This window comes from Acanthopagrus latus, chromosome 13, assembly GCF_904848185.1.
Source record: "Acanthopagrus latus isolate v.2019 chromosome 13, fAcaLat1.1, whole genome shotgun sequence".
Lineage (NCBI taxonomy): Eukaryota > Metazoa > Chordata > Actinopteri > Spariformes > Sparidae > Acanthopagrus > Acanthopagrus latus.
The window spans coordinates 23,128,567-23,156,177 of record NC_051051.1 but is presented as its reverse complement, the minus strand read 5'-3'; the positions used below and the strand labels follow the sequence as shown (position 1 = coordinate 23,156,177).

The following is a 27,611-nucleotide window of genomic DNA, read 5'->3' as shown; positions in this document are numbered from 1 at the left end:
GATTTTGGTGCACAAACTTAAGTTGACCAGTAGGATAATCCTTTACAAACGTAGTGTTTTCCCTGCAATCACAGTTAGCGGTTAATCTTTCATGTCCTGGCTTTTGTTTCCGTGCCACTGTTTTGATAGCCATGAGTGAAAAAGAGTGAAAACCGTTTTCATCCTTCCATCATTCTCAGACTCATCTGTACATGAATCCTCCTTTGTCAACGTTTGGCTCAACGCTGGCACGGCTGCCCGTTCCCAACAGGTCAGCCAGCCAGCTGGGCTGCCGTCCTGATATCTGATGGTCTCCTGTACCCACAATGGTGGCGTCCAGCTCCATTTTCTTCATGCCAGGTGGTTTTCAGAAGAGACCCAGAGTGGCTGATGATGCACCGCCACTTTCCCCACCCCCCCATCCTCCGTGCGTCAGCCTTCCTTTCTTTCAACGTAATGGAGCTAATGTTCAGCCTTGTGGACAGCTAACAGGGAGGCTTGGGCCTTATGCAAACTTAATGACGGCGGAGACCATCGTCTCTTCCGCGCGCTGCAGAAAATGTGTCGTTCGGCGCTGCACTTATTCTAACCCTGATTTATGCTGAATTATTGATGATCAACAGGGTCAGGGTTTGCTTTTAGTGCTCCCCTGTGGGACGTTGCAGGGCTCTGCGCTGCATGTGCATTCATAATATCATCACCACCCAGACAGCACAGGACAGACTCACAAACGTACATGTTGTGAGGTAATGGCCTGGTTGAGTGAATGGGTGGTCGGTGCGTGAGATAGAGACACTTGCGCACTGCAAGTGTCTCTATAGTTAGGGTTCTGCAGGTTTAGACCTCATCTTGGACAGTGCGTTTCAATCAGAGCTCCAAGTGTTTTGTTTTTTTTTTGTTTTTTAAATAATAATTAAAAAATAAAGACGTTATCGGAAAGACAGGAAATACAGGCATATCAGTGGGAAACAATAGATTGGAAATGAACTGATGTCTGAGCATGAAGTCGAACCAATCAGCTTACTTTGTAATTCAATGAAGCTCCTTCTTTATGCTTTTCCTCCTTCCCCCTAATGTATATCAACAATGAATGACAATGGCGTCTCCCATTGTCAAGAGGACAGTGGTAGAATTAGACGGCTGTTTCTAATTGGCCAAAAAACGAATCATTTCTGAGGTGTTTGCTTGATGAAGAACAGGTTTACAATCCCTGTGTATGCGCACAAAGGAGCTCTATTTCATATCAAAGCTGACCTTTGGTTCAGTATTGGGAAAGAAACTTCCACTGCATTTTAAGTCTTTTATGAATGAGTCTTCCTCATTTACAACTTCAATATCAAACAGGGGGATATCTTGATCTCCGTTAATGACTCTGCTAGTAAAACCTCAGGAGTGTGGCAGTAACAATATGTCTGTCAGTGCAGTGTTAAAGGCTGGAACTGTTCTTTATGACTGTGACCATCCACTCCAGTGATGAGATCCTCCCTCTGCCCTCTTATTTTCACTACATTGTGCCAAGGTGAAAATAGCTTTAACCTCTATCCCATGAGCTGTCAGATAGCTTAAGCCTTGATATTAAGGTGTGTGCCTGTAAAGACTGTGGTTTTGGTGCAGGTGCTTCACTGTTTTTATCTTTCACTGTGACGTGTCTGCAATCATTTCAGTGTTTATCTGCTACAAATTGTTTGGACTCATTCATTCACTGAAGCTGGACCGAGTCACAACTCACATTTTGTAATGAGTGTTTTTGTCTAAATTTGTCTAAATGTCATCCAAATGTTCGTCAGAATCCGACTCATGCGCATGATGTGCGGTTTCAGCATGGATCTAAACTGGAGCACATGATGTCACAGCTCTGTCAAACTCACACCAGGCGGATTAGAAAAAAAACAACAACAACAAAAAATTGAAGTGTTTGTCAGAGGAACAGAAACGGAAGTTCTGTCGAATGTTGTCTGTGAGCTCCTGTAAAGCCTGCGAGTCCTCATCGTAAAAACCTGCCAGCGTTGTAACGTCAACCTTGATCTATGTCTCAAACGATTGCGTGTTGGGTCCTTGAATTCGAATTGGGAGATGTCAGGGTTGTTTTCTGTTTTTTTTTTAAGCCGTTTTTTCATATGTTGAAATCCCTGCAAGATTTTCATTAAGACTTTAAAGTTTTAGATGATTGTTTCGCCAGATAGTTAGGACAAATTTGTAATTGCTTTGAAATGAAGAGTGCAGGCAAACTTCTTAAAGACTATTTGTGTAGGCGTGCATTCATGTGTTCTCCCATTTGCGGTATCCAACAAAGCGTTAGCAGTTTGCTGAGTTCACACAAGTATGTCTTGTTTCTTTGTTGCCAAAGCTGATAAAAGTAAGATCCATCTAACATTTGTTTTTTTATGTATTTTTCATTTTAACAGGAAAATCACATTCAGACGCGAACTGAGGTCTTTTTTTCAAGTAGTGCTGCTTTTTCCCGAGCACGCACACTGACAACAGCGAAAACAAGAAAGCATTCACACTAAAGATCCATTAAGATGCTGCATGAATATTAGATAAACACACTCTATTACACTTTTTTTCCGTCTTGCATGACAGTGAAGGATGTCTGCTCTTTGGGGCTTTGCAGTCTATGCTTGTGTTTCTTTGTGCGTGCATGTGTGTGTCTTTGTCTATGTGTGTGTTCCTGAGTACAGAGTCATTTTCTCCATGGCTCTCCCTCATAAGATATTTACATGGCCATCTATTATGGATTGTGATCTGATTGAAGCTGAGTGTTCCCATCATGCCCCCTCTGTGAACTCACCACACGAGCGTCGGGTTTTAAAGAAAACCTGATTCGGCCTCATTTTTGGACTCTGGAGCCAACCTGAGCACCGAGCAGAGGCCGAGTTGTTTCGTATTTTCTTTTTAAAGCTTCTCATCTTGTACATGTGCTTCCTTGCGTTCGCCGCATTCTCTCCAATGGTGAATCTGGGTAAACGTCTGTAGAACTTGGCAACGAAGCAACTTTTGTATTCTCTATTTTTATGTTGCAAAGCGTGAGAGCTCAGTCACACTCGTGTGTGCGCAGTCTTCATTCAGCACACACACGTGTTGTTTGTTGCGTGCATTAACCATATTCAAATTGAACTGCTGAATCTAAATCCAACTTGGATTCACAGAATACCCACATCAAGAGGCATATTTCTGGCCTCATGTTAACAAAAAAAAAGAAAAAAACACACTGGCTGTTCCAACAAGCCCTAAATCCCTAATCCTCGACACATTGGGCCCGATCCACCTCTCCCTCTGTCTCTGTTCACCTCTCTCTCTCGCTCTCTTTTTAAAAATTCTGTTTTTGCTTCCAAGCTCTCAAGTCTCCACTCACTGTCTCTGTGTGTCACTGCATAATGCCTCATACTCACAAACATGGTCAAAACACTCACACAAAGGGACACACACACACGCACATTGACCGCTCAGTGGTGGTCCCTTGCCTGCTTGGCCTCCATTCATTTCACCAGCTGCCCTCCAGTCACCCCAGCCCCCTTTCCACTTTCTCCCCAGCCTCTCTCTCTCTCTCTCTCTCTCTCTCTCTCTCTCTCTCTCTCTCTCTCTCTCTCAGTCCTCTGTCTTCCTCGCTGTTCCTCTCACCCCTCACTTCTTCCCATTTTTCTCCCTCCGTCGCGAACTCCTCATCTTGCGCTCCCCCCCGCTGTTTTGAAATCCATCACGTCCTCCCCACCGGCTCAGATTTTCATTCCCCTTTTCTCCCACCTCTCACCTGTGTCGCTCCTCTCGGGGGCCTGGGTTACACCAGACACACATCAAAGAACTAGCGGTAATGAAAGCTGAGTGTTGCGTCGCCTCACATTGATGGTGTCTCGGACAAAAAAGCTGCACCTAAACATTAGACTACAGCCAGTCCTCCCACTAACTGAGAGGTAATAACCCTCCATATTGCGAGGTGGCGCTAGTATATAACTGCATTCAAACAGAGGACCTGGGAGACTCAGAACTACAGGTGTAGAAATTGTTGCTATGATACAGAGGTTGTTTTTCCCACTGTATAGCCACTCCCTATCACCGGCGAAGAATAATGAGAAACGACACAGAATGGCTGAATTTGTGGATATTACTGTCTCCGACCTTTCTCCGTCGGTCGCTGACTCGCTTAGCTGAGCAGCAGTCAGAGTGATTTCTCTCACCGACGGGCTCGCCGCCAATTCTACCTGCTCCGTCAGCCTAAGAGCTGCCAACAAGGGCCACCTAGTGCCAACAGTGCGGGACACACCAGAACAACCAGGGCCACAGAAGCTCACCCCAGGGCACCAACCGGGTGTGTCATGGCCCTTACACCCCAGCTTGTAATATGGCAGCATGCAAGTGTCAGCATGGTTGTGTTGTATTTGGAAGTCAGGTTGAGGTTACAGTATGCCACCTTGAGGTGAGAGATCCTGATGATAGCTGTTGAAGATATTATCCCTAATTCATATTTTGTTTATCTAACATTTCATGACTTCATTACTTGATCTGTTATTAGATGGTACAAGGTCATATGTGGAAAATAACCTCCACACGAGCCTCATCCTCATTACAGTGTTATCCACAGACACAAAACATGATTTTGATGTAAGCTGTAAGAATGAATACAATTTTTCTTTTTCTAGTGATCAGGGATCAGCCCAGGGGCTGCTATTTGCCTACCGCTGTTTGTAGATTACAGTATATTGAGTATCGTTTGTGCTGCAAGTATTTCAGCAATTTCAGTAATCATTTAGATGCAGGGCCAAAAAAGTAAACACTTTATTCCGAAGTCATTAAAATTCATTTGAATGCAAATGGGCTTTTGTGAGATGAAAACAGGCGGGCGCAAAGGTGTGAGGGCTGGCAGGCGGAGTGCAAAATGTAACATTTATAAAATGGGATGCAAAGGTGTACATGAAAGGTGTTGACGAGAAAAAAAACAAAAAAAAAACGTGAGAGTTTACATCTCCGCTGTGGTCACGAAATCTGCATAATATAAAAATAAACAATGTATTGTTCTTAATTTCACTATGGATCTACATCAACATAAATACAGTGATAAGAGACAGTTGACACAGTAATAGACAAGGCATATGTCAGCTGCTTATAAAATGCTGCGCTGACAAAGAAGGAACCCAACCGGATTCAAGCACCAGGGAATGGACTACTGGCCCAAATCCATCAGGGTCAAGAGATCACTCTTCACTCCTGTCCACCCTCACCTCCCCTTCCACCTCCTTTCTTCCTTTGTTTTCTTTGCTTCCTCTGGCCTCTCATCTCGTCGCTCCCCTCCCACCTCCCTCCCTTTGTCTGCTGTCTCTTTCTTCTTCCTGTCCTGCTGTCACCCCTCACTTCTGGAGTAATGACAGCCAGCTGTCAACACCGCAGCGGCTCTCCCGACCACTGAGCGGACCCGACAGCAGCACTGATGAGATCGCTCACCGAGCGCCTCTCCCCGGGCCGGGCTCGGTCAGAGCTATTTTAGATGGTAGTTTTTTTTTTGTTTTGTTTTATTTATTCATTAGCTTCCTTTTTTTGCTTGTGGTTGTGTCTGGTTGTTTTCTTTGTGCGTGTTTATTTTGTGTTTTTGAGTGTGTGACTCTCTGCTTTGTTTTTTTTTGTTTTTTTTTGTTTCTTCTCTACTGATGATTTTAATCCAAAAAGGGAAAGAATCATATATCCGACTATTTTTCTCCATTATGTCTCCTGGGTACCTTGAGGCAAATCATCATTTAAACATAAGACCTGTCAGTTGTATAAGACGGTAAAAGTGTTGATGTATTATTCAGTACTTCTAATTCTGGGCCGATCCGTTTGTGGCTCTGTCTTTACCTGTCAGGTGTGGCATTGTCTCCATCACGTGACTGCTGGGGTTAGCTCTGGTCACAAATTTGACTGTTGACCTGAAAAGCATCACAAATCTAACTAATCAGCTAACAAATATTTTCATCCTCGAATGGATAGTGATGCATGATATGTTTTCCTCAATGTCAATACCAAAAACTGGTGAGATAATGGATAATTTCCCATTTTATTTAGTTCAAAAATGTGTAGTTTATCTGAGGCTAAACAAGGGTAAGTTGTAGTGAGCAAAGACGCCTTCTTCTTTGTCCTCTTCTTCTTATTATTTTTCTTTCATCCGACTAATCAACAGAATGTTACAGCTCTGTTTACTAGTACTCGCAAAGGTTCAGAAAATGAGAAAACTGCTAAAACTTTTGGGTTTCTAACATCTGCTCAAGCTATGAACAACATTCTTTTCCAAAAAGATTCTCCATCAGTTGGTGGTGATGGAAATCACCGTCTAGAATGTTTCTCAGTGAACTGAACCCGTGTTCAGCTGGGAGCCTTGGTGACTGTGAATGCCACAGTATATGAGTCACATCATTTCCATGCCCACTGTGCCTCCCTGCACTGTGTTCTATCCTTGAATCCAAATGTGTTTTCGTATCATTTTTCTAGGTCATTTCATTGATAGATTTTTTTTTTTTAAGGGCTGACATGTCAATTGTTTTTGGAAGTCCCTAGAGACCAGTCGTGAAATGGATTTTATGTAAATGGTCCTTTGACATGCTTTTTTGTCTCAGCTACTGTGGCCTTAGTTTACCGGTCTGGCAATACTCTTGGTTCCATAAAGTGATGATATGTTCCATGACAAAAAACATGAATCAGTGGGCAGAAGCCAGTGCCCTTCCTGGCCCACAGAGTTGGGAAACCACAGGGAACCTATGTGGCAAAACTTGGTCCAGCTTTTTGTCTCTTCATGTTTCATAGAGAAAGTCTATATACATGCAGCCTTCTGGATTCCTCAGCCTTCTGAGGGGCTTTCTGTTCCAAGTTGAATCATTTGTCTCCATTTCATCCTGCTGTTTTTGTCTTTATCATCTGTCTCCTCACTGTATCTCTCCATCTGTGTCGGCTGTGGCATCTTCCCCTCGTTCCTCACATTTGAAATGGTCTGTGTACCGTCTCCAGTGTCACAGAGACCATAACAGCACATTTCACATCATTTGTTTCTAAAGGAAACCCGACTGAATTCAACAGCTTTCTGGCAATCGTATAGCAGATTTTTTGGATCCTGCTCAATCATTATACAGAATCCTAACCGTAGTTTGACGGAGCCCAATTCATCTCTGCTTAAAGGGATCTGATTAACTCTCCTTGTAGTGTTAGGTCTGACTTGCCATCGCTGTACTTCTTTTTTCTGTTTTCTCTACAGGTGGCATTAAAACAGGCTTAAGAAGTAGACAGATGTGGAACAATCTCTATGACTTCAGCAAAACCAGTTATATTCATTAAGTACAGCCCAGCTGATGCTTGATTTTGGGGGCTGATGCCAATAATGATATTAGGGAGTAAAACAATTCTGATATTGATATATTGGTCCATAGATAATCACATGTTTTTTGCAATGATTCCTCGAATGTGGCCAAATAACTATAATGGAGGAGATTTTACAGTTAAATAATAAATGTAATCGTCTACTATGAAACCCACGCTTTTTCTATAGAGACAAATTACAACATCAATGCTATTGAAGAATTATACAACACAAGCTGCATAAGAGACCTTGAGTCCTTAAGAGTGCAGAATATAGTTGAATGACCTGCGTCACGGCTCAGTCAATGTACACTCAAGCAAGCAGCAAGTCCCACTTTTCAAATACTGTCAGGTGCATTGTGACAGCAGTCTAACGCCATTGTCATCACCATTAATGCCCCCTCAGTAACCATGTACAAAGGTCTCCTCAGCTGCCCCATCTGGAGTAGTTTTTATTATATTAATGTCCATTCATGTAGACCAGTGTGAGCAGTTAGCACCACAGCTGCAGCTACTCACGACTGACAGTGTGGCTGCAAATTGAAACGCCTTCAGTGCTGTGTTGCAATCATGCTGCGCCGCATACTGCAATGTATCTCAAACCTCAACGACAAAACACCAATGTCTAGTTAAACATCCATTCTGCTTGTTTGCACTGCAGCATTATTTGCTGGAAAATAAATAATAGGTAGGTAACAGCAGGTAGCTGGCAGTTGCAGCAGTAGGTATATTAACTGTGAAAACAACGGCATAAAAAAATCAGCGGGGTGTGTACTGCATCTATATCTGCACAAGTTTTTCACACAGTCATTCAGCATGCACACATCCCCATCCCCTTCAACAGCCTGTGTAAGCTCAGATCTTGAGATGAGGTGAAGTGAAAAGCTCCATTCACACAGGACTAATACCACCTGGGGGACGCCCGGTGATTTGTAATAATAGCGCAGATCATCTGGGATTTTAATCTCGTGTGAATCTTTCCACGTCTGCCAAGACAGAAGTCCCCTCGATAATACTAATCGTATGCAAATGGTGGTCTCAAACACGATCTATTTTTCAGCTGCAGTTTCTAAATCTTTTTTATCTTGCAGATGTGAAGTTCATTATTTTTTTCCTTTCATAGGAAGCTTTTGAAAACATGTCCGGGGCAAACTCTCAGCCCAGTGTCCCTGGGAAATATATTCAAATTGCTGCTCTGTTATTTATTATTTATTTCCAGTACCAATAATCATGCCAAAGCAGGGGATAGTATGATATTTATGCAACTGAGAATATAATAAAATACACCAGCAGTGTACTCATCATCCCTTAGTGTGTCCTGTCTAAGCTAGCAGCTTGTCAGTGGTGACATTTGTGATATTACAAGTTGATGGACACACCGCAGTCCTCTTCATTTTATTTATTTATTTGAATGCCTCCATGCCAGTGATAGCCCAAATTTCATCATCCCTTTCTTTTGTTATTTCCATAAAACAAGAAGTACTCAAGAAGTCAATTGTAAGAAGGCAGCGTTCTTGGAGAGTGCCCACCTGTTGCCAACATCCAGCAATATATTTGAAGTTTCTGGAGTCCGTTATGAGTATATAAATATATTTAGCTGATCAAACCCACACAATCATTCAACTGCAGTGTTTTATTGAAGGATACTAGAGATGCACCAAATGCAATTTCTTTGGACGGTTCCCATTTTTGATTCAAAATATTCTTTCTTTAAGACTGCTGATGATTCCTGCAGGGAAGTTGGATTCATCGACGTTAGAAACAAACAGAATAATAGCAGCCTTATCCATTTGACAAAGTCCTGTGTTAGAATTTACTATTCATTGTTGCTCTGCAATTTTGTTTGTCCTGGGAAGCTAGGTCAAAATACAAAATCTATAGGGCAGACAAAGACTGCCAATTAGCAGCGGCTAGAAGAAGCAGTATCGGATGCACTTTGAGATACTTTGATGTATTATCACTGTCAAATAATCTGATAAATGACCAGTCCAATCAGTGCACATCTAATCCATAAGAGAACACGTGTATGGAGAACCTTGTTTTATCTGATGACCCTGTGCTCTTCGATAAGAAGCCTGGTGTGGCCAGTCATATTCCGCCCCTCTAAATGGACACAGAGGATTTCATTCACATCACCATCTCTGTTTGAGCGTTAAGCAGCCAAAGCCCACCCAACAGAGAGAAGCTTTCACAAGCCGTGTGAGACCACCTAGCCCTTGATCTTCCCTCCCTCCCCTTTGCACCTCACCTCCGCGGCCTCTCGCCCTGCGGGGGCTATTAGTCATCTCGGCTGTGGGAGCGAGGCCGTCGGGGGCGCCCGGTGCAGGGAGGGAGGTGCAGGTGCGGTGTCAGCAGAAATACAGCGCATACTGTAGAGAGATGTATAAATAGAGGGATACACAGCGAGGCTGAAGATGGATCGAAGGGATTAAGATGCTGCTGATAATAAACAGGGATGTGGGACCATAACACGGGAAGGTTGTACAGCTCTGGAAAAAAACAACAACAAAAAACAACAAAAAAAAAACATTTTTTAATAAGGGGGAAACAAACTGAAGCACCACTCCTCTTTCTCTTCGTCACACACAAATGTGCACGTTAGCAGACACACAAACAGGAATGACAGTTTAATTAAGGCCTTGAAGATTGAGATCATATGGCTCCAAAGCCTTGTTTACAGGACACCGGAGGGACATTTCTTCGTTTCAAACACTTTTCATTTGTACACTACAGACTCCTTAGATGTGAAGGGTTATTTATTTGTTTGTTTGTTTGTTTGTTTGTTTGTTTGTTTATTTATTTATTTATTTATTTATTTATTTCCAGGGGAGATTATATTCCCCACACTCACATGCTCGCTCAAAGCTACTGCAGAGGAATACGTTGGAGAGCTTATTTCATCCTCGGCCATGCTGGCATTAATATGAAAATATGAGTGTGGCGGCTGAAGAGGACTGATGCTCAGGCTCGCTATATTGCTGTTGCTTTAGTTGTAGCTGCAGCAGCGGTAACATTGTAGTAAATAATATAGCAGACGGTGTGACCCAGCTTCTCCGAGTCATACGGAGCCTTGGTTTTAAGTGGACTGTTCTACTACAGGCACGTGCAGACATGAAAACACTTGGGAAGCCTTTCATAGGCCCCTAAACAGCGTTGGGTTAAAGACAAAGAAACATGGAGAAGTAAACTCTGGAACTTTGATCGATCTGGAGTTGAAGCAGATGGTGTGCAGCAAACACCTGTGTGGAATTTGCTTTCCTGAACAAAACATGACATTCAGGTTAGTTTGTATTCAACCTGAGTGTGGACTACTGTTGTAGGAATGTTTGGATCTATGAATATGGATGCGAAAACATCTTCTTACATACATATCAGCATGTTATTTCATTAGGTTCTGAATCAAATTAAGTCCTTTGATCCAGAACAGAGATCTGTATAGAATAAGAAGCGTGTTGTGATGGAAAAATTCCTTTTCATTATGGGTTGATGAATTTTGAACTATTTTGTTGAATCAAATGTATGAACACCTAACCTCTGCCCTATATGATTGTAATAGAGTCACGAACCAGCCAAAACTCAGATAGAAAGTCGCCTTCTTGTCTCATGTTTTATGTCTGATAATTTTATGCTTCACACAGAGTCCCAGGTCATGCGTCATGAAGTTTTAACTTTATGTCTTGTGTCGATGAGAAGCCTGTCTGATTGGGATAGCTGTATGTACGTATGTGTGTAGCTTAATCACTGCTGGCACTGAGAGTGCTTGTCTCTTCCCCTGACCTTGTTGATATCTGTGTATAAATTGTGAACACTCCTTTACTCGGGGCTCATTCACTCAGCTCATGAATTTGACTGTGTGGTGAGTCCATCTGCAGATGGTTGGATTAAACTTACCGAAAAGACAGATCTGACTTTACTCTTTTATTGACAGAAATTTCCACCACAGTGTCTCATAACATATAAAAGAAATTAGCTTGATTTCAATGAAGATACTTAATTGAATGTATTTTCACCCAGTCTGCAGAGCTGTAGTGGTAATACTGAATTCCACCCACTGGAAAAACAAAAGCACATAAGTTCCCTTGTGGCCTCCAATGTCGGGATTAAAATAATTGCAAATTCTCAAACTCGCGAGCCCCCCCTGACTCGAGCTCCCCCGGTTTGTCAGACTGTTATACCCAGGCGATGATTATTGCCATGTTTTCTTCATACTTAATTAGTGGGGGAAGCCCAGAGGCTGCATCCAAAAAAATCATTATTTCACAAGAGGAAGCCTTGCCAACCTCGCCAATCATCTTCAGTCTCCTGGGGAGGGCGGCCCACGGTGTGAGAAGCAGATACCCGTCGCACCATAACCAGGTGACCACGTGACTGACGGCTGCCTAGTGCGAATTCTCGCTCGCTCCAGTCTCACAGTAGTTTTCCCCCCGTGCTCTCAGAGTCTTGTACTCCCAGAGGGTTTTTTTCCCCGACAGCTTCTCTTTGCATTCATTCCTCCCTCCATTGTACTTTGCCTTTATTTTCCCGCTCTCATTTTCGTACCCTGTGGGCAGTCGCTCTCTAAGTTGCCTGGAGAAAACATGTTTCCTCATGTCAATGTCAAAAATGCTGTAACACCCTTTTTGGTTCTAACATTTCATGAATATGATTTGAGCTGTATGTTTGGTTTATAGCTGACATCATGTTTAAACTTTTTTTTTGTACACGCTGCTCAGCAAGTTCTTGGATCGACTCCAGCTCCATGAGTAACCCTGAAAAAGACCGTGGATGGAAATAAATGACTGAATATTTGTATAATATCTGGGAATAGCTCACGGCCAACATGACTCATCTGAGCTGCACATCTGCCACTTCACAATGGTCGGGTGTGAAGCTTGTAGTTACAAAATGTCAACCTGCCAGGAATAAAGGACAACAGCCTTGAGTTTCAGAGTTGATGCGACAGAAAAAAAAAGTTTTCTAAGACAAGCTGGAGTGAGGTCACCTAATTGAGCGACAAGGTTTTTTTAAAAACAGAGCAGTGCAATATGTGCTGAGAATAGAAGCATCGGTCCTGGTTCAGTGAATCAGACAGATTCCAAAAAAGCAATAGGCAGTGTATTATCATGTTTGATCTTCTGGGCCTGCTCGGACTGTGACCTCAGCTGTTGCCCAATCACAAACAAACCATTACCCCCTGAACCCCCTAAAGGAACCCCCAACTACCTGCTATGTGGTGGATCATGTGGGAGCCCACAGGTAGCAGTAAGAGCAGGGGGGGCCCGGCTCTCTTTGAAGAGAGCTGAGCCCCTCGGTGGAGCGGCTGCAGATATACGGGGATCAGGAGATCAATACAGGCCTATCAGCTGAAAGCAGCCAGATGAGCCCAGTGGCATTTTGTCTGAGGCACACACCGAATATAGAGGTTGAGTCAGCCTTTCTGTCTGCCCCGCTCCATTACCGCCTCTCAAAGAAGTCTTTTTCAAAGAATTTTCACATTTTCTGTCAGCGGACATGCTGTCCATTCACTTGTGCTTTTGTCTTTCAGTTTGCCGCCTCGTACCTCTCGACCCTCCCTCCCTCCCTCTCTCTCTCTCTCTCTCTCTCTCTCTCTCTCTCTCTCTCTCTCTGTCCATCTCTGCTTATTAGCCTCTGCTTTTTCTGCTTTCCTCCATTACTTTGATTAAGATACCATTGTATGTGTTTGTCCCTTATTAGACTCAATTTGTCGTTCTCTGCTTGCTTTAATTCATCTGAACACGTTTTGGCTCAAGATGACATTTTACGTCGAAAAGCTTTGTAATGACTTGCTAGATTTGAACTCTGCAGTGTCCTCAGATTGCGCGTGCGCGCGCACACACACTCACACACACACAGGAGGGGAGGAGAGGGGGAGCAGGAGAAACACCAAGACGTAGGAGGAGAACAGTCAGCATGTCTTAATAAAGGACTTTACATGTACACCCAATCAGCTATGATTACTTCCTTTAGTCTCACCATGAGCCATACCTCTACAGATATCAGTGAGGCTCAGCGATGTGTGCATTTCCTTCACATGGTGCGAATAATGAGCAGAACGCGACTGATGGGGATTGTTTTCTGGCACTATTTAAAAAAAAACAATCACTGACTGACTGTTTACATAGTGGACGGAGCCTCTGGGTGCTAATAGCTGAAGGTAATGTTGAAACACCTACGTTCTTTCTAACTGACGGCAGGTGGCGAATCTACAGAATTTCCAAAAGAGATCTGACAGCGTGTAAGATTATGAAAAAATGACCTTTCTTCTGACTTCATTAGTGACCTCAGCGGACAGTTTTGTGATGAGTTTGTGTTTTCAGTCACTTGTTCAAGTCTTCCTCAACAGTGTGTTGTTCTTTCAAGCCATCATTCATGTCTTCAGTATTTTCAAACTTAACATACTGGAAGATCTGTTCCGCGTTTTGACTACTGAAATTCTTTCAGTGTCCATCAATCCAATCACATGTGGGGAGCGCCAAGGTTCAGGCTAACCTGCCATTAAAAAGAGGTCATGGAGGTAATGGGTAATTTGCAGCACTTAATGGAGAAAGATGGCTCTGGGACAAAGTTTATGTTAAATATAATTATCCTCTCGAGTTAACCCATGTGGTCATGTCCCTGCGGTCGTCTCTAGTGTCCTGAGCGAGTCAGGAGGAGACGGGATGTTTCAAAGTCAGGTTTACTCTCTGTCTGGGCAGTTCTGCTCTCGGTCTACTAGTCCGTAAATTCTGTCCAGACTTATATGTCTCAAGAACTATGGATTGCCATGAAAAGGTTAGAACATCACTCTCTGATGCCCGGAAACAGATGTCCTGACCTTTTGCTCTAGTGTCACCTGAGAAAGACATTTGTGGTTATGAGTGAAGTGTCTCAACAGTGGCTGAAAGATGGAAGATGGACTCTGTTGCAGTATTTCCTCCCCCTATTACTTACTTTATATCATTGCAATGTCACCCCTCTTGTATACGCTGCCATCAAAGTACCTCTTGAGTTCATTAGCCACGTGTATTTCAGTCACATCTGCCTGGAGATCCCGTCGCGATGTGTTGCGTGGTCGGCCTCTTTTTGTCTTCGCTCGGCGCTGTTCTGGTGGCGATGAAGCTTACACAGACTTTTCTCCAACCAAGTTCTCTGGTTGATGCCTTCTCCCTTTATCATTCGGGTTGGGGACTTGTCCTGGTGGAGTTAAATCACCTGTCGTCCCCAGTCTATTCTGATAGTCGAGGCTAATATATCATGCTGCTGAAGGAAATAGTTATTATGTGTGAAGTTTCTAGTCTTTGTATATTTCAGTAATGCTCCCGTTGCAGTGCACTGATAAAGGGAATGTGTTCAAGCACGTCCTAAAAGATGAACTGAGGCAAAGAAACAAGACAAGTTATTCTTTGGATTTCCGTTTGAAAATATCGGTCAGTAATGTTGGCATCTGTCCACTCATGTTAGTGAATATATCCATAATGCAGGGTCGAAGGATGTGCATACTTCTACTTCAACTAAAAGTTGATCTGGAAAAAGTCACGGGAGAATGATTAGAGTACATTCTCAGTTCTTAGCGTCAGTTCTTGGAAAAACACGCAAAAATGTGTATCAGGCTAGAAAAAAATCGAAGAAAATGAAATATAAACTCTACAGTACATTCTGTCTCTGGTTATTTGTAAAGTAGCTAGTTTGCTCAGAAAAATGTGCCGTCATTTTGGCACAATGCAGCAAAATGGACAGTGTGTTCTCAAATGTTCAGGTGTCTGTACCACAGAGTGTCTCACCTACAGTAGCACCAAGGGCTCCTGTTGTCCATTGATATTCCGGCGCAGCGTGCATGTCAGAAGCGCTTTGTCCGACTGCGCGGCACAGGGGAGACAGTGTTTGACGGCGCGTCTCTGAATTTAATTATCTACAGCTGCTTCAGAGCAAACAGAATGATCTGTAGGATCAGCAGATGTGACAGAGCCTTTTTTTTTCTTTTTTTTTTTTTGGGCTGAGGAACGCATAGACATAAGCGCAAGTGTTTTACACGCTTGCTACACAACTGTACTCGCACAATTATAAAGAAAAGACAACCGATCACACTCATGGGGCTGAACTACATCTAACTAAAGTTGTCTTCTGCGGGGCAAAAAAAAATGTGTCCACGCTCTGTTTCTGTAAATGTCGCACACTGGTGTCCTGAAGGGTTTGTGATTGCAGCTTGTGTGCGTTTCGATGGATCAGGGCGGTTTATAACATGTTGGCGCTGCAGGCGGCGAGTCCCACATCAGCAGGGCAAATGTTCTTCCAGTCTAATTAGTAAGACGCTCGGCAGTGGCCCTCTGTCTCTCCGAGGAGAGCGTATCAAAAATCAAACAAAACAAACTCTCCCTCTGCGGAGCTGGATTAAACACAAAATAAATAAAGTTTGGCATGATTGCCTTTAAATGTTAAAAAGATTTAAAAAGCTTGAGAGTCTAGCCTCAGGTATAAATATATCGAGGCATATTTTACTTGCTAAACAGAGCGAGGGTTTAGACAAGTGCTTTGCTTCCAGAGTGAAGTGACATATTGACTCTCCTTTTTCTCTGCCTGTGTGTTAGCTGTGTTTTCTACAGTGCATTTGTGATTGCGTGCATACAGAGTGTACGCCTCGCTCCAGATTCAAATTACCAACGGCTTCATCACAATGATGCAGCGAGGGGCTGAGACCGGCAAGATTGTAGCTTCTCCAGACAAATGAAAAGGCAGTCAGTCAGGCAGACAGCTGTGCCGTGCTGTGCCTCCAGTTATGCTCTCATCCACTTAGGCTCCGCATAAAAGGAAATAAAAGGGGAAACTTATCTTTGTCTGTCGAAAAATGTCAGAAAGATAAAGCGAAATAGTCTTAACACTTTGTACAAATCCCTCATGTGCCCCCGCAATTATCGACAGCGTCCCTCGCACGACGCGTCCTGGAAATCTCTGATTGTAGTTGACAATGCCCGGTCTCAATTTCCCTGAAGTGCCGCCAGTCCGCAGTGGAGAAAGATACAAAGTGTACACATGCACAGAAAAATACAAGGAAAAAAGACAGAGGACCCCAGTGAAGAATAAAAGAGGAAGGACCGGAGTGACTGGATCTGAGGCTTGACACCGGATGGTCAGCCAGGCATTGTCTTGGCGCCACGGAGCGTCTGAACTTGTAAGAGCCATTCATAAGCACCGCGCCTGCAGCTTAGACAGGGAGGATTATCAAATGACACTTTTAGCCTCTTAAGCAAACCACAATTGCAGCCAACATGGTCCGAGAGAATGCGAGACAAAGGGCTTACAGCGAGGATGAGCGTGCGCACCAGGACTTAGCTAAATGTCAGACGGCTCGCACATTGTAGATGTAACTTTTTACGCCCCTATTGTTTCTGTTGTTCGAGCGGTCGCCGTTCATGTACTCCTTTCTCCGTGCAAAATGTGAAAGGGCGCAGGGGCTGACGGATTGAGAGGAGAGGCAGGGAGGGAGCAAACACAAGGAGCGGGGGAGAAGGGAAAACAGCCACCGGTGGGTAACTGCCGCCGGACGGTTGTTGCTAAGCGTTTAATCTCCCACGCTTGGAGAATACAAACGATCTTGTAATCGTCCCCGACCTTGACATGAACAGCAAGGTCGCCAGGGAGCCGGGCTACTTTGCATTTCCCACAGATGCTTTGCCGAGACATGCAGAACAATTAGTAAACTGGATAAAAAGGAATTGAGTCTGTCTTACTTCCCCCCTCCCTCCCCGCGCCTCCCTCGGGGTAGTTACCTGGCACAACCCCAACCCCTCAGCTTCGTCGAGCAGATTCCGAATACTTAATCAGGAGGAAGAGGTAGTTAGTGGCACCGAGTGGATAAGCCGGCTGCGTGTATCGAGGGCACGTCGATCTGATAGTCTGATACAGGTACAAAGGTCGTTCACTTAACTACATAAAGATAAATGTCCCACAAGGCAACGTTACATGACCAAACTCTCTTCCGCAGCTTTTTTGAAGAAATAAATTCCGCAGTAATACTTAGAGAAGCGTCTGTCCTCCTGTCTGTCCTCCTGTCTGTCCCTCTGACTCTTCACCAGCAAAAATGTTTTAACTCACCGAGTGTTTATGATGAAAATAAAACACTGTGACTGTCAGCCCTCCCGACCAAGACTTCAGTGAACTTTCCTCCAGAAAACAGCCTCAGTTTACTGATGGAGATTATGTAATTTAGCACAAAACACGTAACTTTGTCACTTTCCAGGATTTGCGGTGGGTCAGGATCTCAATCACTACACATTATAACAGCATCCATATGATTATAAACTGTCCATATTTTTAGATTGACGGGGGGACACCTGGGAAACACCTTGAAGACACACAGACGTCGTCATCATGATGTTTACCATCACGCCTCTGCAGGAGCCACAGCACTGACTTGCTGTGTGAATTACACAGCAGTTGGTGTTTAAGGCGGAGATGCTTCACTCTGTGTGAATGAAATGGGTCAGGACTGGCGAACCACCGCAGCGGCGTTAATGTGGCTTTTCTGTGTGAATGGGGGTACTGTAGCTGAGGGTTATGAGTTGTGTGTTTACATATGCGAAGATGAGGATACCATTGTCTAAACCAGAGCAGCTAACTTTTTATTCCAACTCGCATATCAATCTCAGAGTATTACAGGCAGACTACTTACAATAAAAATTCCCAGATGTGCTGTACCAGTACGCACTGTGTAAATGCTTATAAGAGGGAGCTGGAATTCACCATTAAAATAGCTTATTGTTATCAGCAATGTATTAATCAATGCTTTTCGTACTCTCTTTTAATTAATTCATTCATTCATTCATTCATTTTCCCTTTGAACAAAAATTTACAAATATAGTGTATGCTGGTAATTATAGTTCAAAGAAAGAAAGAAAAAGGGAATCAGGCGAGTCAGGAGTTGACTGGTCATAGTTGAAAAAAAAAATCTTTAAATAATAGGTATAGAAAAATTGTAATATTTTCATCTTTAATTTACACTGATGTGACAAGGAAATGTATGAAGGTGGACCCCAAGCATGTTAATATCTGAGTTAAGCTCATTAGGAAAGTAAATCCATATAAATCTTCACTAATTGACAGATGCACTAAGTGTTTCATCGGGCTCTGTATGTGTGTTGTTTGGGTGTTTGCTAGCACAGATGTTGTGTATCAGAAAGTGACTGAACACTTGAGTGTGTGCTCGCCTGCATACTGACGCCTTGAAGTGAGTAGGAGGGTGCTCGTGTATCAATGTGTTTTTTTTTCTGTGTGTGTGTGTGTGTGAGCGGGTTTGTGTGCCTCTGCACGTCGGCCCCGGAATCGCCTTTATGTAATTAAGGGACTTTTGTCCTCCGACAACAGCGCATTACCTCTATTATTGAATATGCTGAGAGTTGAGATATGATTATACTCCAGGCAAATTCAATTTCTGTTTTCAGCAGTTTGATTATAAAAGCCTGGACTGGGCTCTTTTAAGTTAAGCCAGTGTGGTTTTTAGCGTTATTCTGCCGAGGGATAATACAAGTGACCCCTCTCTTGGCATCATAAATGACTCAGCCTCAAAAACAGCTTTGAAACAAAGTCCACAAAGTCCCTCTGGGATGAATATTCCTCTCCGTGTAATGATAAACCAGCCTAAACTGTGTCCAATAACTGAAATGTAACGTTATGAGCAGCAGCTTTAGACTTTGTTGTACATGCTCATTTCTTTGGCTGTCAGGAATTATGACATCACTTTGACCATTTTATAATCTTGTTTTCTTTCTGCCTCGACGTGGTGTTTATTCACGTGGGCCGGTTTGCTGCTCACTTTGCTTTATATTTCTATAGCAAATAATGCAGCTTGTTAACATCAAAGCTGATAAAACATAGTCAAAGTGCTCGAGATGTTGAAAAAGAAGAAACAGATCTTAAGCTCACCAGAGTCAATCACAGGTGAAGCTTTGCTTTTATAGCAAATCGTGAGGGTTTTGGTTTTTTTTTTTTGATCTCAGTATGGCAGATAGTGAAGCATAAACAGCCAGCCACAGGCCTGTGACGGCTACATTTCAAACATCATCATTTGTATATTCTGCAGCAGTATGTGCAGTATTGTGTGGGAGCTCAGGGGTTGAGAAGGGTCTCCCAACAGCGCCAACAAAGAAAACATAGGAAGAAAGCGATTTAATATACTCTTAATATCTGACTTAATTTATTTGCACGTAAGAATGTTTTCTTTTGTGTAACACAGCTATCTTTAGTTTATTCAGATCTGAACTGGAGTTGCTCCTCTGCTGGTGAGTTCAGCTCTACGTGGGTGCCTGCGGAGGAGTCGTTCACGTTTGCCAGCACTGATTGAGCTCTCTCATGATCATATGAATCATTTTCATATTGACTTCATTACCGTTGACTTTAGCCAGATGGGCTTTACAGTCACCAACTTGTACCTTTTTTTTTCTTTTTTCCTTGCGATAACCCCAAAGGCACACGGGTCCATAAATCCAACTCTCGGATCACAGCGAGAGAGGGGGGTCCCGGTCAAGCTCAAGGAGTCGGGGGAAAAGATCAATCCAAGGTGGAGCGTCTGGCTGGATCAGCAGCTTTTTGACTTGCTTTAAGTGCAAATAGATTAAATCAGGGGGAAGAAGTGAGGTGTCCTACGCAGTGAGTGGTGATGATGGGGAATGCTTAGCTTGTGCATTTGTGCCTGCATGTGCGTGTGTGTGTGCATGCACGCGGGGCCGGAGTTGGCACAAGCAGTGGCTGTTATGAAGCTGGTGGACTGCGTGAGTGTGAGTGTGTTGATGGGGGCCGGAGTCGATGAGGCAGCCTGTCTATGAGCTCTACTTGAGTTTTGAGTGCACCTACACATGCTCAGGTATGCATATCTGTGCGTTTATATACTGATGTGCACATGTATGTGTGAATCAGTGCTGAGAGGTGATAATGAGGACACCTGGCTGTTTGATTTGTATGTTAAATTTTGTTGAAAAAAAAAAAGATTCTCCTTGTTAGCACTGTGTTATCACTGAGATCTACACTGGAGGTGTTTGGCATGAGTTTCCGCCTCTGCTATTTCGGGTGCATAATGTATTATTCATCCTGTTGCTCTGTTGTAATAATTTTCCTTTTTTTTTTTTAAGTTTCATGCAGCATCTGTTGAAATACAACTGTATATATACACAGTTCCAGACACCATTATTTTTATTTTCATAGGGTGAATCTACTGGAAATCCATCAAGACTGGTGCATGTTCATTTCACAGCGGATCTCTATCTTGTAGGCCCACCTGCCTTTTTGGCTCAGATCCAGAGCGTTTAAAAAAAAAAAAAAAAAAAAGTTGAAAGTTAAATTGTGGATTTGGAAAGTTTCTTATGAACATTCTTGTTTACTTTTCAACCCTTCCCTGACTAAATCCTTTTTCCTCTCTCGCTCCTCCAGCCCTCTCTGACCCAGACGGAGATCCCTGCCGGAGGACTTACTGTGGGAGGGGTCGACAGTGTGTGCTGATGGCAGAAACCGGCCGCGCCGAGTGTGTCTGCCAGGAGAAATGCCGGCCCTCCTTCGTGCCAGTGTGTGGCTCGGACGGCAGGTTCTACGAGAACCACTGCGAGGTCTACCGCACCGCCTGCCTGGAGAGGAGACGGATCTACGTGGTGCACAGCAAGGACTGCTTCTTTAAAGGTACCACTGGAGCACTGATACAGCGACACTGTAAAACAGACTTAGTTCACAGGTCATTCCAAGGTACCAGCAGCAGCACAGTCCAATTAACTGCGGCACTTTGTCATAATTGGGATTAATAAATAACACAAAGGACGTCTGTATGTCACGCCCCTGATGTGATTAGTGCAGGTGGTTCTCCACAGTTTCGCCATTTAGCCCTCCGTTGCGTTGCATCAGGTGTGGTTGAAATCTCAGTTTGCTTTTTGCTGATGAGGTAAAACATTTTACTAATCTGTCAATCACTCATCCCACCACGTGATGATGCTGAAAACCGCTGCAAGCATTGAATTCTGGTTGCTTTTGAGGGGCATTTATCCCAATTAGCACATTTTTTTTTTTAAGCTGACTTGGTGAAAAGGCAGAATTAGTGCTGATGATGTTTGCTCTGCCACTGTCTCAAAGTACTGATGGGGTAATCGGCCCTAGTAGTTGCAAGATATATAAATTCATATTGTTCATATTTGCATATTTATTTGAAATTAAACGACTCCCACTGTTTGATGAACAGAAATACTGCATTTGATTTTAGAAAACAATTGAATGAGAGATATCAAGCGAAACTGAAATTTTTATTTGCTGCTCTACCCCCGGTACACAGCGACACCGCAGCGGGGCTGTTTGTCTTCATGTCTGATTGCATCACTGAGTACAGTACAGGTGGCTTTGATGCCTTCTGTAAGTGAGAATTGCCCTGAAATGATGATCTGGTGCCTGTGAGGCATACTTACAAGCAATTTGAAGTCTGCAGTGATGTTCTGACTTTTAGTCTGATGTCGAAACACTAAACAGAAACGGAGACGTACCGACAAACACAATTATTTTGTTGTGCAGTGCTGCTGTCAAGCTCTTGTCACAGGCATCAATCACTCTGGAAATCACGCTGTTACTGTCAGCCACCTTTTCAATCGAGATGAATGAAAGAGTGAAATCATTGGAAGTTTGGCAGCGAGGGGCCACGGCTCAGGGTCGAGTTTGTCTGGGAAACGACAGCGAAGCACTCAGACAGCAAGCACCTCGCGCTGTATTCCTCTCCTCTGCACGCCCCGCTGCTGTAATCACGTTCCTCAACTCGGTTCAAGTCAGCACACTTACTTTGCAATCACAAATACTGGCATCCAAATCTTTTATAGCGGTTCAAGTTTATTCAATTATCGACCTAAATCTAAATTTGAGTTTTCATTGAGAAGCTAAACAATGTCAGAGCGCTGTTGAGATGTGGCTAACAGGATTTTAATCCGATAATACAAACTTCTTGTTTCATAGAGCAGATCTGTCGTCAGGGCCTGAGGAAATGTTTGTGCATATGAGTTCACGCTGTATGTCCACGTACTCTTCTGAGTCAGTCCCGCCTTTACTACCACTAATATCAATACCCTGGCACAAACAAATCACCACCAGGTTACTGTGGATCACCAGTTCTCTATAGTAAATCTTTAGAATCTTCACTCCTTGACTATCGCTCATTAGCAGAAGTGCGCCCTCAGCATGAACAGTCAGCATTATTACCCAAGAAACAGCTTGGCTGCTTCGTCATCTTCGATTTTAAAGATAACAGGGCTACAGAGGGCTTTGACTCATTTCAAGTATGAACAACTTTCAAATACTGCAAGCATGCAAGTATATGTACGTTTTACATGTTGGTGCCCCCTCCCCCTCTTTAAATGTACTTTTCCAGGACATCCTTTATAATCCATCAGAGTGTGGATGTTAAAATAGAAAGTAAGGCTATAGTTATTTAGAGTGCATGGTTTCATGTCAGTGCAGACACACACACACACACACACACACACTCGCGCACACAGACATGGCAGCACTTTTAGTCGTATCACATTAGGGAGGGAGGGGGGAGGCTTCCTGGCAGATACCACCATGCATAACTAATCCACATTAGGGATGTTCAGTCGGCACATTAGGCTTAAACTCAAGTTGTCTGAATGCAAACCAGCAGGAGATAGAAAATATTGGAAATCAGTCAGACGTCACGGGAATCGCGCGCGTTTGTGTGTGTGTGTGTGTGTGTGTGTGTGTGTGTGTGTGTGTATGTCTGTGTAATTGGGAAGTAATTATTGCACCTGACGTACAAAGACATCATTGGGAAGCATTTCTCACAGTGCTGTGCCAAAGTCATTACTCATAATTATTGTTTTCTTTTTAATATATGAATAGCAGATGAACTACAGAGGAGGTGCAGCAGTTGTCTCTGGGACTGCGAGCATCCCTGCAGGCCTGTTAGTGGACTTACTCGGCTTTTGTTTTCCCGACTGCAGACTTATTGCCTCACTGAAAACAACACATCCTGGTTTAAAGCCTGTGTAACTCATCCAGTCATCTGTAAAGCGCTGCGGAAAAGCCACCTTGACACTTTTTCCCCGTTGCCCTACGAATGGAGTTTGTGTCAGTGTTTCATTTAGCAGCTGCTCCAGCACTTAGGTGTGTAATTATCAAATAAGTCAACGTAAAAAGACTAGAAGATGTATCTCCCGCAGTAATCGCACAGACAATATTTTGTAGACAGACTGGTATTTCTCACTGAGACAAATTGAGTAAAGTGTTGGTTCAACTACATTTTCTCCCTCCTTTTCAACAAAATAGTTTTTTTTTTCTGTGTTTCTTTCTCTGTTTCTTTGTTTATATATATTTCAAGGCCCATTTTTGAAAGCCTAGAGCGTATTAAATGCTAGATGGCAAGAAATGTTATTACAGACCCTCACGGATGAAAATTGATCTCTTTGGGTCCCTGCAGCTATGCATTTAGCCACATGGCAAAACTCTTTTTGGCTGTTTTTTTCTTTTTTTTTTCTTTTTTTTTCTGTGTGATTTTGCTCTCAAATTTGATAAAACCTAAAAGCTCTGCTGTGAAAGCCGATTTTCCTTCAGCTCATGGCTACGGTCAAGGTCACAGTTTTGAATTTGGCAATGCAGGCTTTCTGGATTATTCTGATTCAGTTTGCCCAACAAGAGCCAAACTCTCCAAATTTGGCAAAGAAAGAGGAACAATTTTATGACTGTGCTGACCTCCCTTCACTGGCTCCCACTTACAATTCATTTAAGATTTGTTTTTTTCATGAAGCTTTTGTGAGGGCACGTAATCGCGACCTCCACGTCATTAGGACAACTGACTAAGGACACCTTGCTGTCCAACGTCCATCATGCATACTTTTAATCTGAAATATTAACTGCACGCGGTGGCTGTTGAGCCGAGCGAATTCCAGAGACTTTGTCATTTATGCCACAAAACTCATCTTTGGCTATTACTCAACAATTCATATGGTAATTACAACCCATTTTGACACACGTGTCTAATAAGAGAAAATGATGAAGTCATAATTTTAGGTCAACGGTCAACATCGCTGTCACATTCAAAACACTTGTCTGGCCAAAATATATCACCTTAACTCAGCGACATTACTTGTGCGCAGAGGCATACAACCTCGCGGCGCTGATTCTGGTTTCATATAGTATACCACCATCATCATCATCATCATAAAAGGTTTCATGAATTTCATCTGTATGGATAAGACTGACTCGACATCATCATTGCCAGGCTAAAATCTTGAAGATAAAACTAAGCTCAGGGGATTAAGGCATGCATTGTACTTGGCTGTGTTTGTTATTCTCAACTTTGTTTACTTAGTTTACTTCCGTTTCTTGCTTAGTATTTAACGTCAGATGTTTTCATATAAGCTTTACTGAAAAAGTTGATCGCTATTTCAAGGAAAGGACGGGCCTCTACTAGTTTTATGTTTCTAATTAACTTTTTTTATTTGACTTTTTCCTCTTCAGTGGAGAGAAACAAGGGAGACAAACATTGTCGTCGGGCTGCAGGAATTTATCCTTGTGGGTACGCAGATATTCTCTTTGTAGAGCTAAAAGGACCTTGTAGCGCTGGTGGAAATGGATCTGTGGTTTGTGGCAGGCAGGAGAGTTGACTGCATGTAGGTGTTAAGGATGACTATAAACCTCTGGATGGGCCTCTTTGTTCTGCCCTGTCACTGGCTTCTTTGTATTTACACAAAGTCTGTTTAGCTGGTACTTTAATACATATTCATTTAACAATAAGTGCCCATATTAGAATATTATATTAGAATAACAATGGAATAAGAAGGAGAGACTTATAAAGTGCCATATAAAGGGATGAATCAGCGTTGGGACCCAAAACAGGATAAAGGGATTTTTTTATTATTCCACCTTTTCAATAAGTTCAATTCAGTTTTCTTCGAGGCACTTTTAAGATTACTCTGAGCTGCTAGCTTAAGCTTTCCACATAACAAAGACGCTACTGAAGCATTAGCGCCGAAACTGCACGTGTCTGACTCCCAAAAGTGAAAGTCACCATGTCTCGCGAAAGAATGGCAAATTGATAAACAGTTTCAAAGTTAAAAGTTATTTGACCCCGAATGGCTTCAAAAGGGGCACATTGTCAATAAAAAAGACTGATATGCCAGCTGCACTCAAACCTAATAACCCATTTACATTGTAATTGCACAAAGTCATAAAAAGGGTTTTCCTTGAGGATGTCGTCAGGTTTTTTTTCACCATGTGAAAAATGACACCTCCCTCCCCTCACCGAGGAATAATTGATGCCATAAAAATGATAATACCTTTTAATAGAGAGACAGTGCCACCCCTTGACTTTTCAGATTCAACCATGCATTATAATCTGTGTATCATATTTTTTCCCTTTTTGTATTTTCCAAGAATTATCAGGACAGAGAAGGTTACTTGCCAACAGAGACATATTGAAACCTGTGATTGTATGAGCTGACATGTTTTAAGATGAGACTGACTTCTTGACAGCGTTGGGCTTCTGTCTGAACATCGTAAAAAAACAACAACTGATTATTATGTTAAGTGTCAAAGCCATAAACAGGTGTGAAGGTTGAGGTGGTGGATGGGCTGCGTCTGGAGTTCTTGATTTAGATATTGTGTTCCATGCTTCAGCTTTTACTGCCCATCAGTGTTGACCCTTGCTTAAGCAATGACAGCCATCTTTCCATGACCTTAACCAAGTAGTTTAAGTTGCCTAAACTTGATCATATCCCAGCTACAAAGTTGGCAGAGTGGAAGACACACACAAATCTCTTTCTCTTAGTGTGATAACTTGGTATGTTGGGTCGCATTTGGAAAGTGTTTTCAAATTAATACATTACATATACGGATGATGAAGGCCGGTTTGACTAACCACAAGTGGCCCTAACGACTCTGAAACCTTCATCAAAACATATACAGATATTCATTTTCATTGGTTCACTTCATTTCATATCTTCATGTCTGGTCACTCTACATGAAGCAGAGCAGTTGTCTGAATTCGAGTAGAGTAAAACCGTGTCTAAAATGCAAACTCCGAGGTTGCGGCATTGTGGAAACAGTTGATGAACTGACAAGTTAATTTCAGTCCATGACCCAGTCCCAGACAATCATCAGCTATATCATCAGCTATATCGTAAAATTAGCATCACAAGCACGAATGCTTTCTCCACCCTCTCGACCCACTTCTGACCATGGCTTTGATAACCGGCCCATCCCTTTGAAACCGTTTGAAAAAGAAGTAACGCAGTTTATTGATCGCTTTCATCTTCCTGATGAGTAGGAAGCTCCGGCGAGGGCAGACCAAAGAGACATCTGTTTCCATTGGGCCACGTACGGCGCTCAGCGGGGGGTCTTTAATGTATCCCGCTATGACCACTTCATTAGGGAGTCGCACTGGTGATACTACTCATGATGCTGTTGGTTCTCAGATCAGATGGATGATGTGTTACCGTCCGTCAGACAGAAATTAGTCATGAGTCTCCCCAGGCTCACAGCGAGCAGTGCTTCAGTCAGGACAGGGCACTCATCCATTCACCCATCCATCTGGCCATGCTTCCATTGAGCCCATGATTACTAACAGACTTGCCTCGCAATACAATGTTTACCGGCAGCCTCTTGTCTTCTGTCGCATACGGTACTGGTAAGTGATTTTTTATTTCCAGACGTTTGCAATTTAATAATCTATGTGTAATCTTTTGAGAACCTCAGAATCTGTTTCATTGGCCAAGTATGCTAGCATATAAAGGACATGTCCTGTCACTGGCTCTAGAATACAACATGGAAGAATAAGAATTAAAACAGCTCCTTTTAAAGCTTTTTGAAAGGGAATATTTTGCTATCCTTGAACGGTATTTCAAAAACATATCATTTGTGTCACTATAGTAGTTCCCAAAGTGGGCAGCAAGGTTACTGGACAAAGCCCAAGCAAGGAGAAGAATAATGTGACAAGGGGTATCTCGCCCTCAGCTTTAACAGTGCAATGGTTGGTAGTGAAGAGAGACCGCACTTTGTCGTGTATCTCAAAATATTCGCTTCTGACAGCTAAGAGGCTGCTTGGAGGCTATACATCCTGGCCATAAAGAGAAGCTTTGAGAAAAAAAAATGCTAAACTGCACAACAGAGTTGCTTCACTAAACTACTACTACCCAGTAAAAGACTCTGATGTTTGATTCAGTAACTTGCGATGTCAAAAGTTTGGGAACTACTGTATAACTTTATGATAGTACTTACAATAATACTTCTTTATTTTTGGGGTTTTTGTCACCTTGGAATGTGACCTACTGAAAGGCATTTCTCAGTGTTTTACCTTTATAGACCAAAGAATAATT

At 42.9% G+C, this 27,611-nt stretch overlaps 1 protein-coding gene across 3 annotated transcripts in view; it reads left to right on the top strand.

Moving 5' to 3' along the window:
- fstl4 (follistatin-like 4) overlaps positions 1-27,611 on the top strand; it is a 214,544-nt gene that overhangs the window by 69,820 nt on the left and 117,113 nt on the right. For all 3 annotated transcript variants that reach the window (XM_037119954.1, XM_037119956.1, XM_037119955.1), the window contains exon 4: positions 20,689-20,931. In XM_037119954.1, the coding sequence (XP_036975849.1) occupies positions 20,689-20,931 (243 nt within the window). The remainder of the gene's footprint in view (positions 1-20,688; positions 20,932-27,611) is intronic.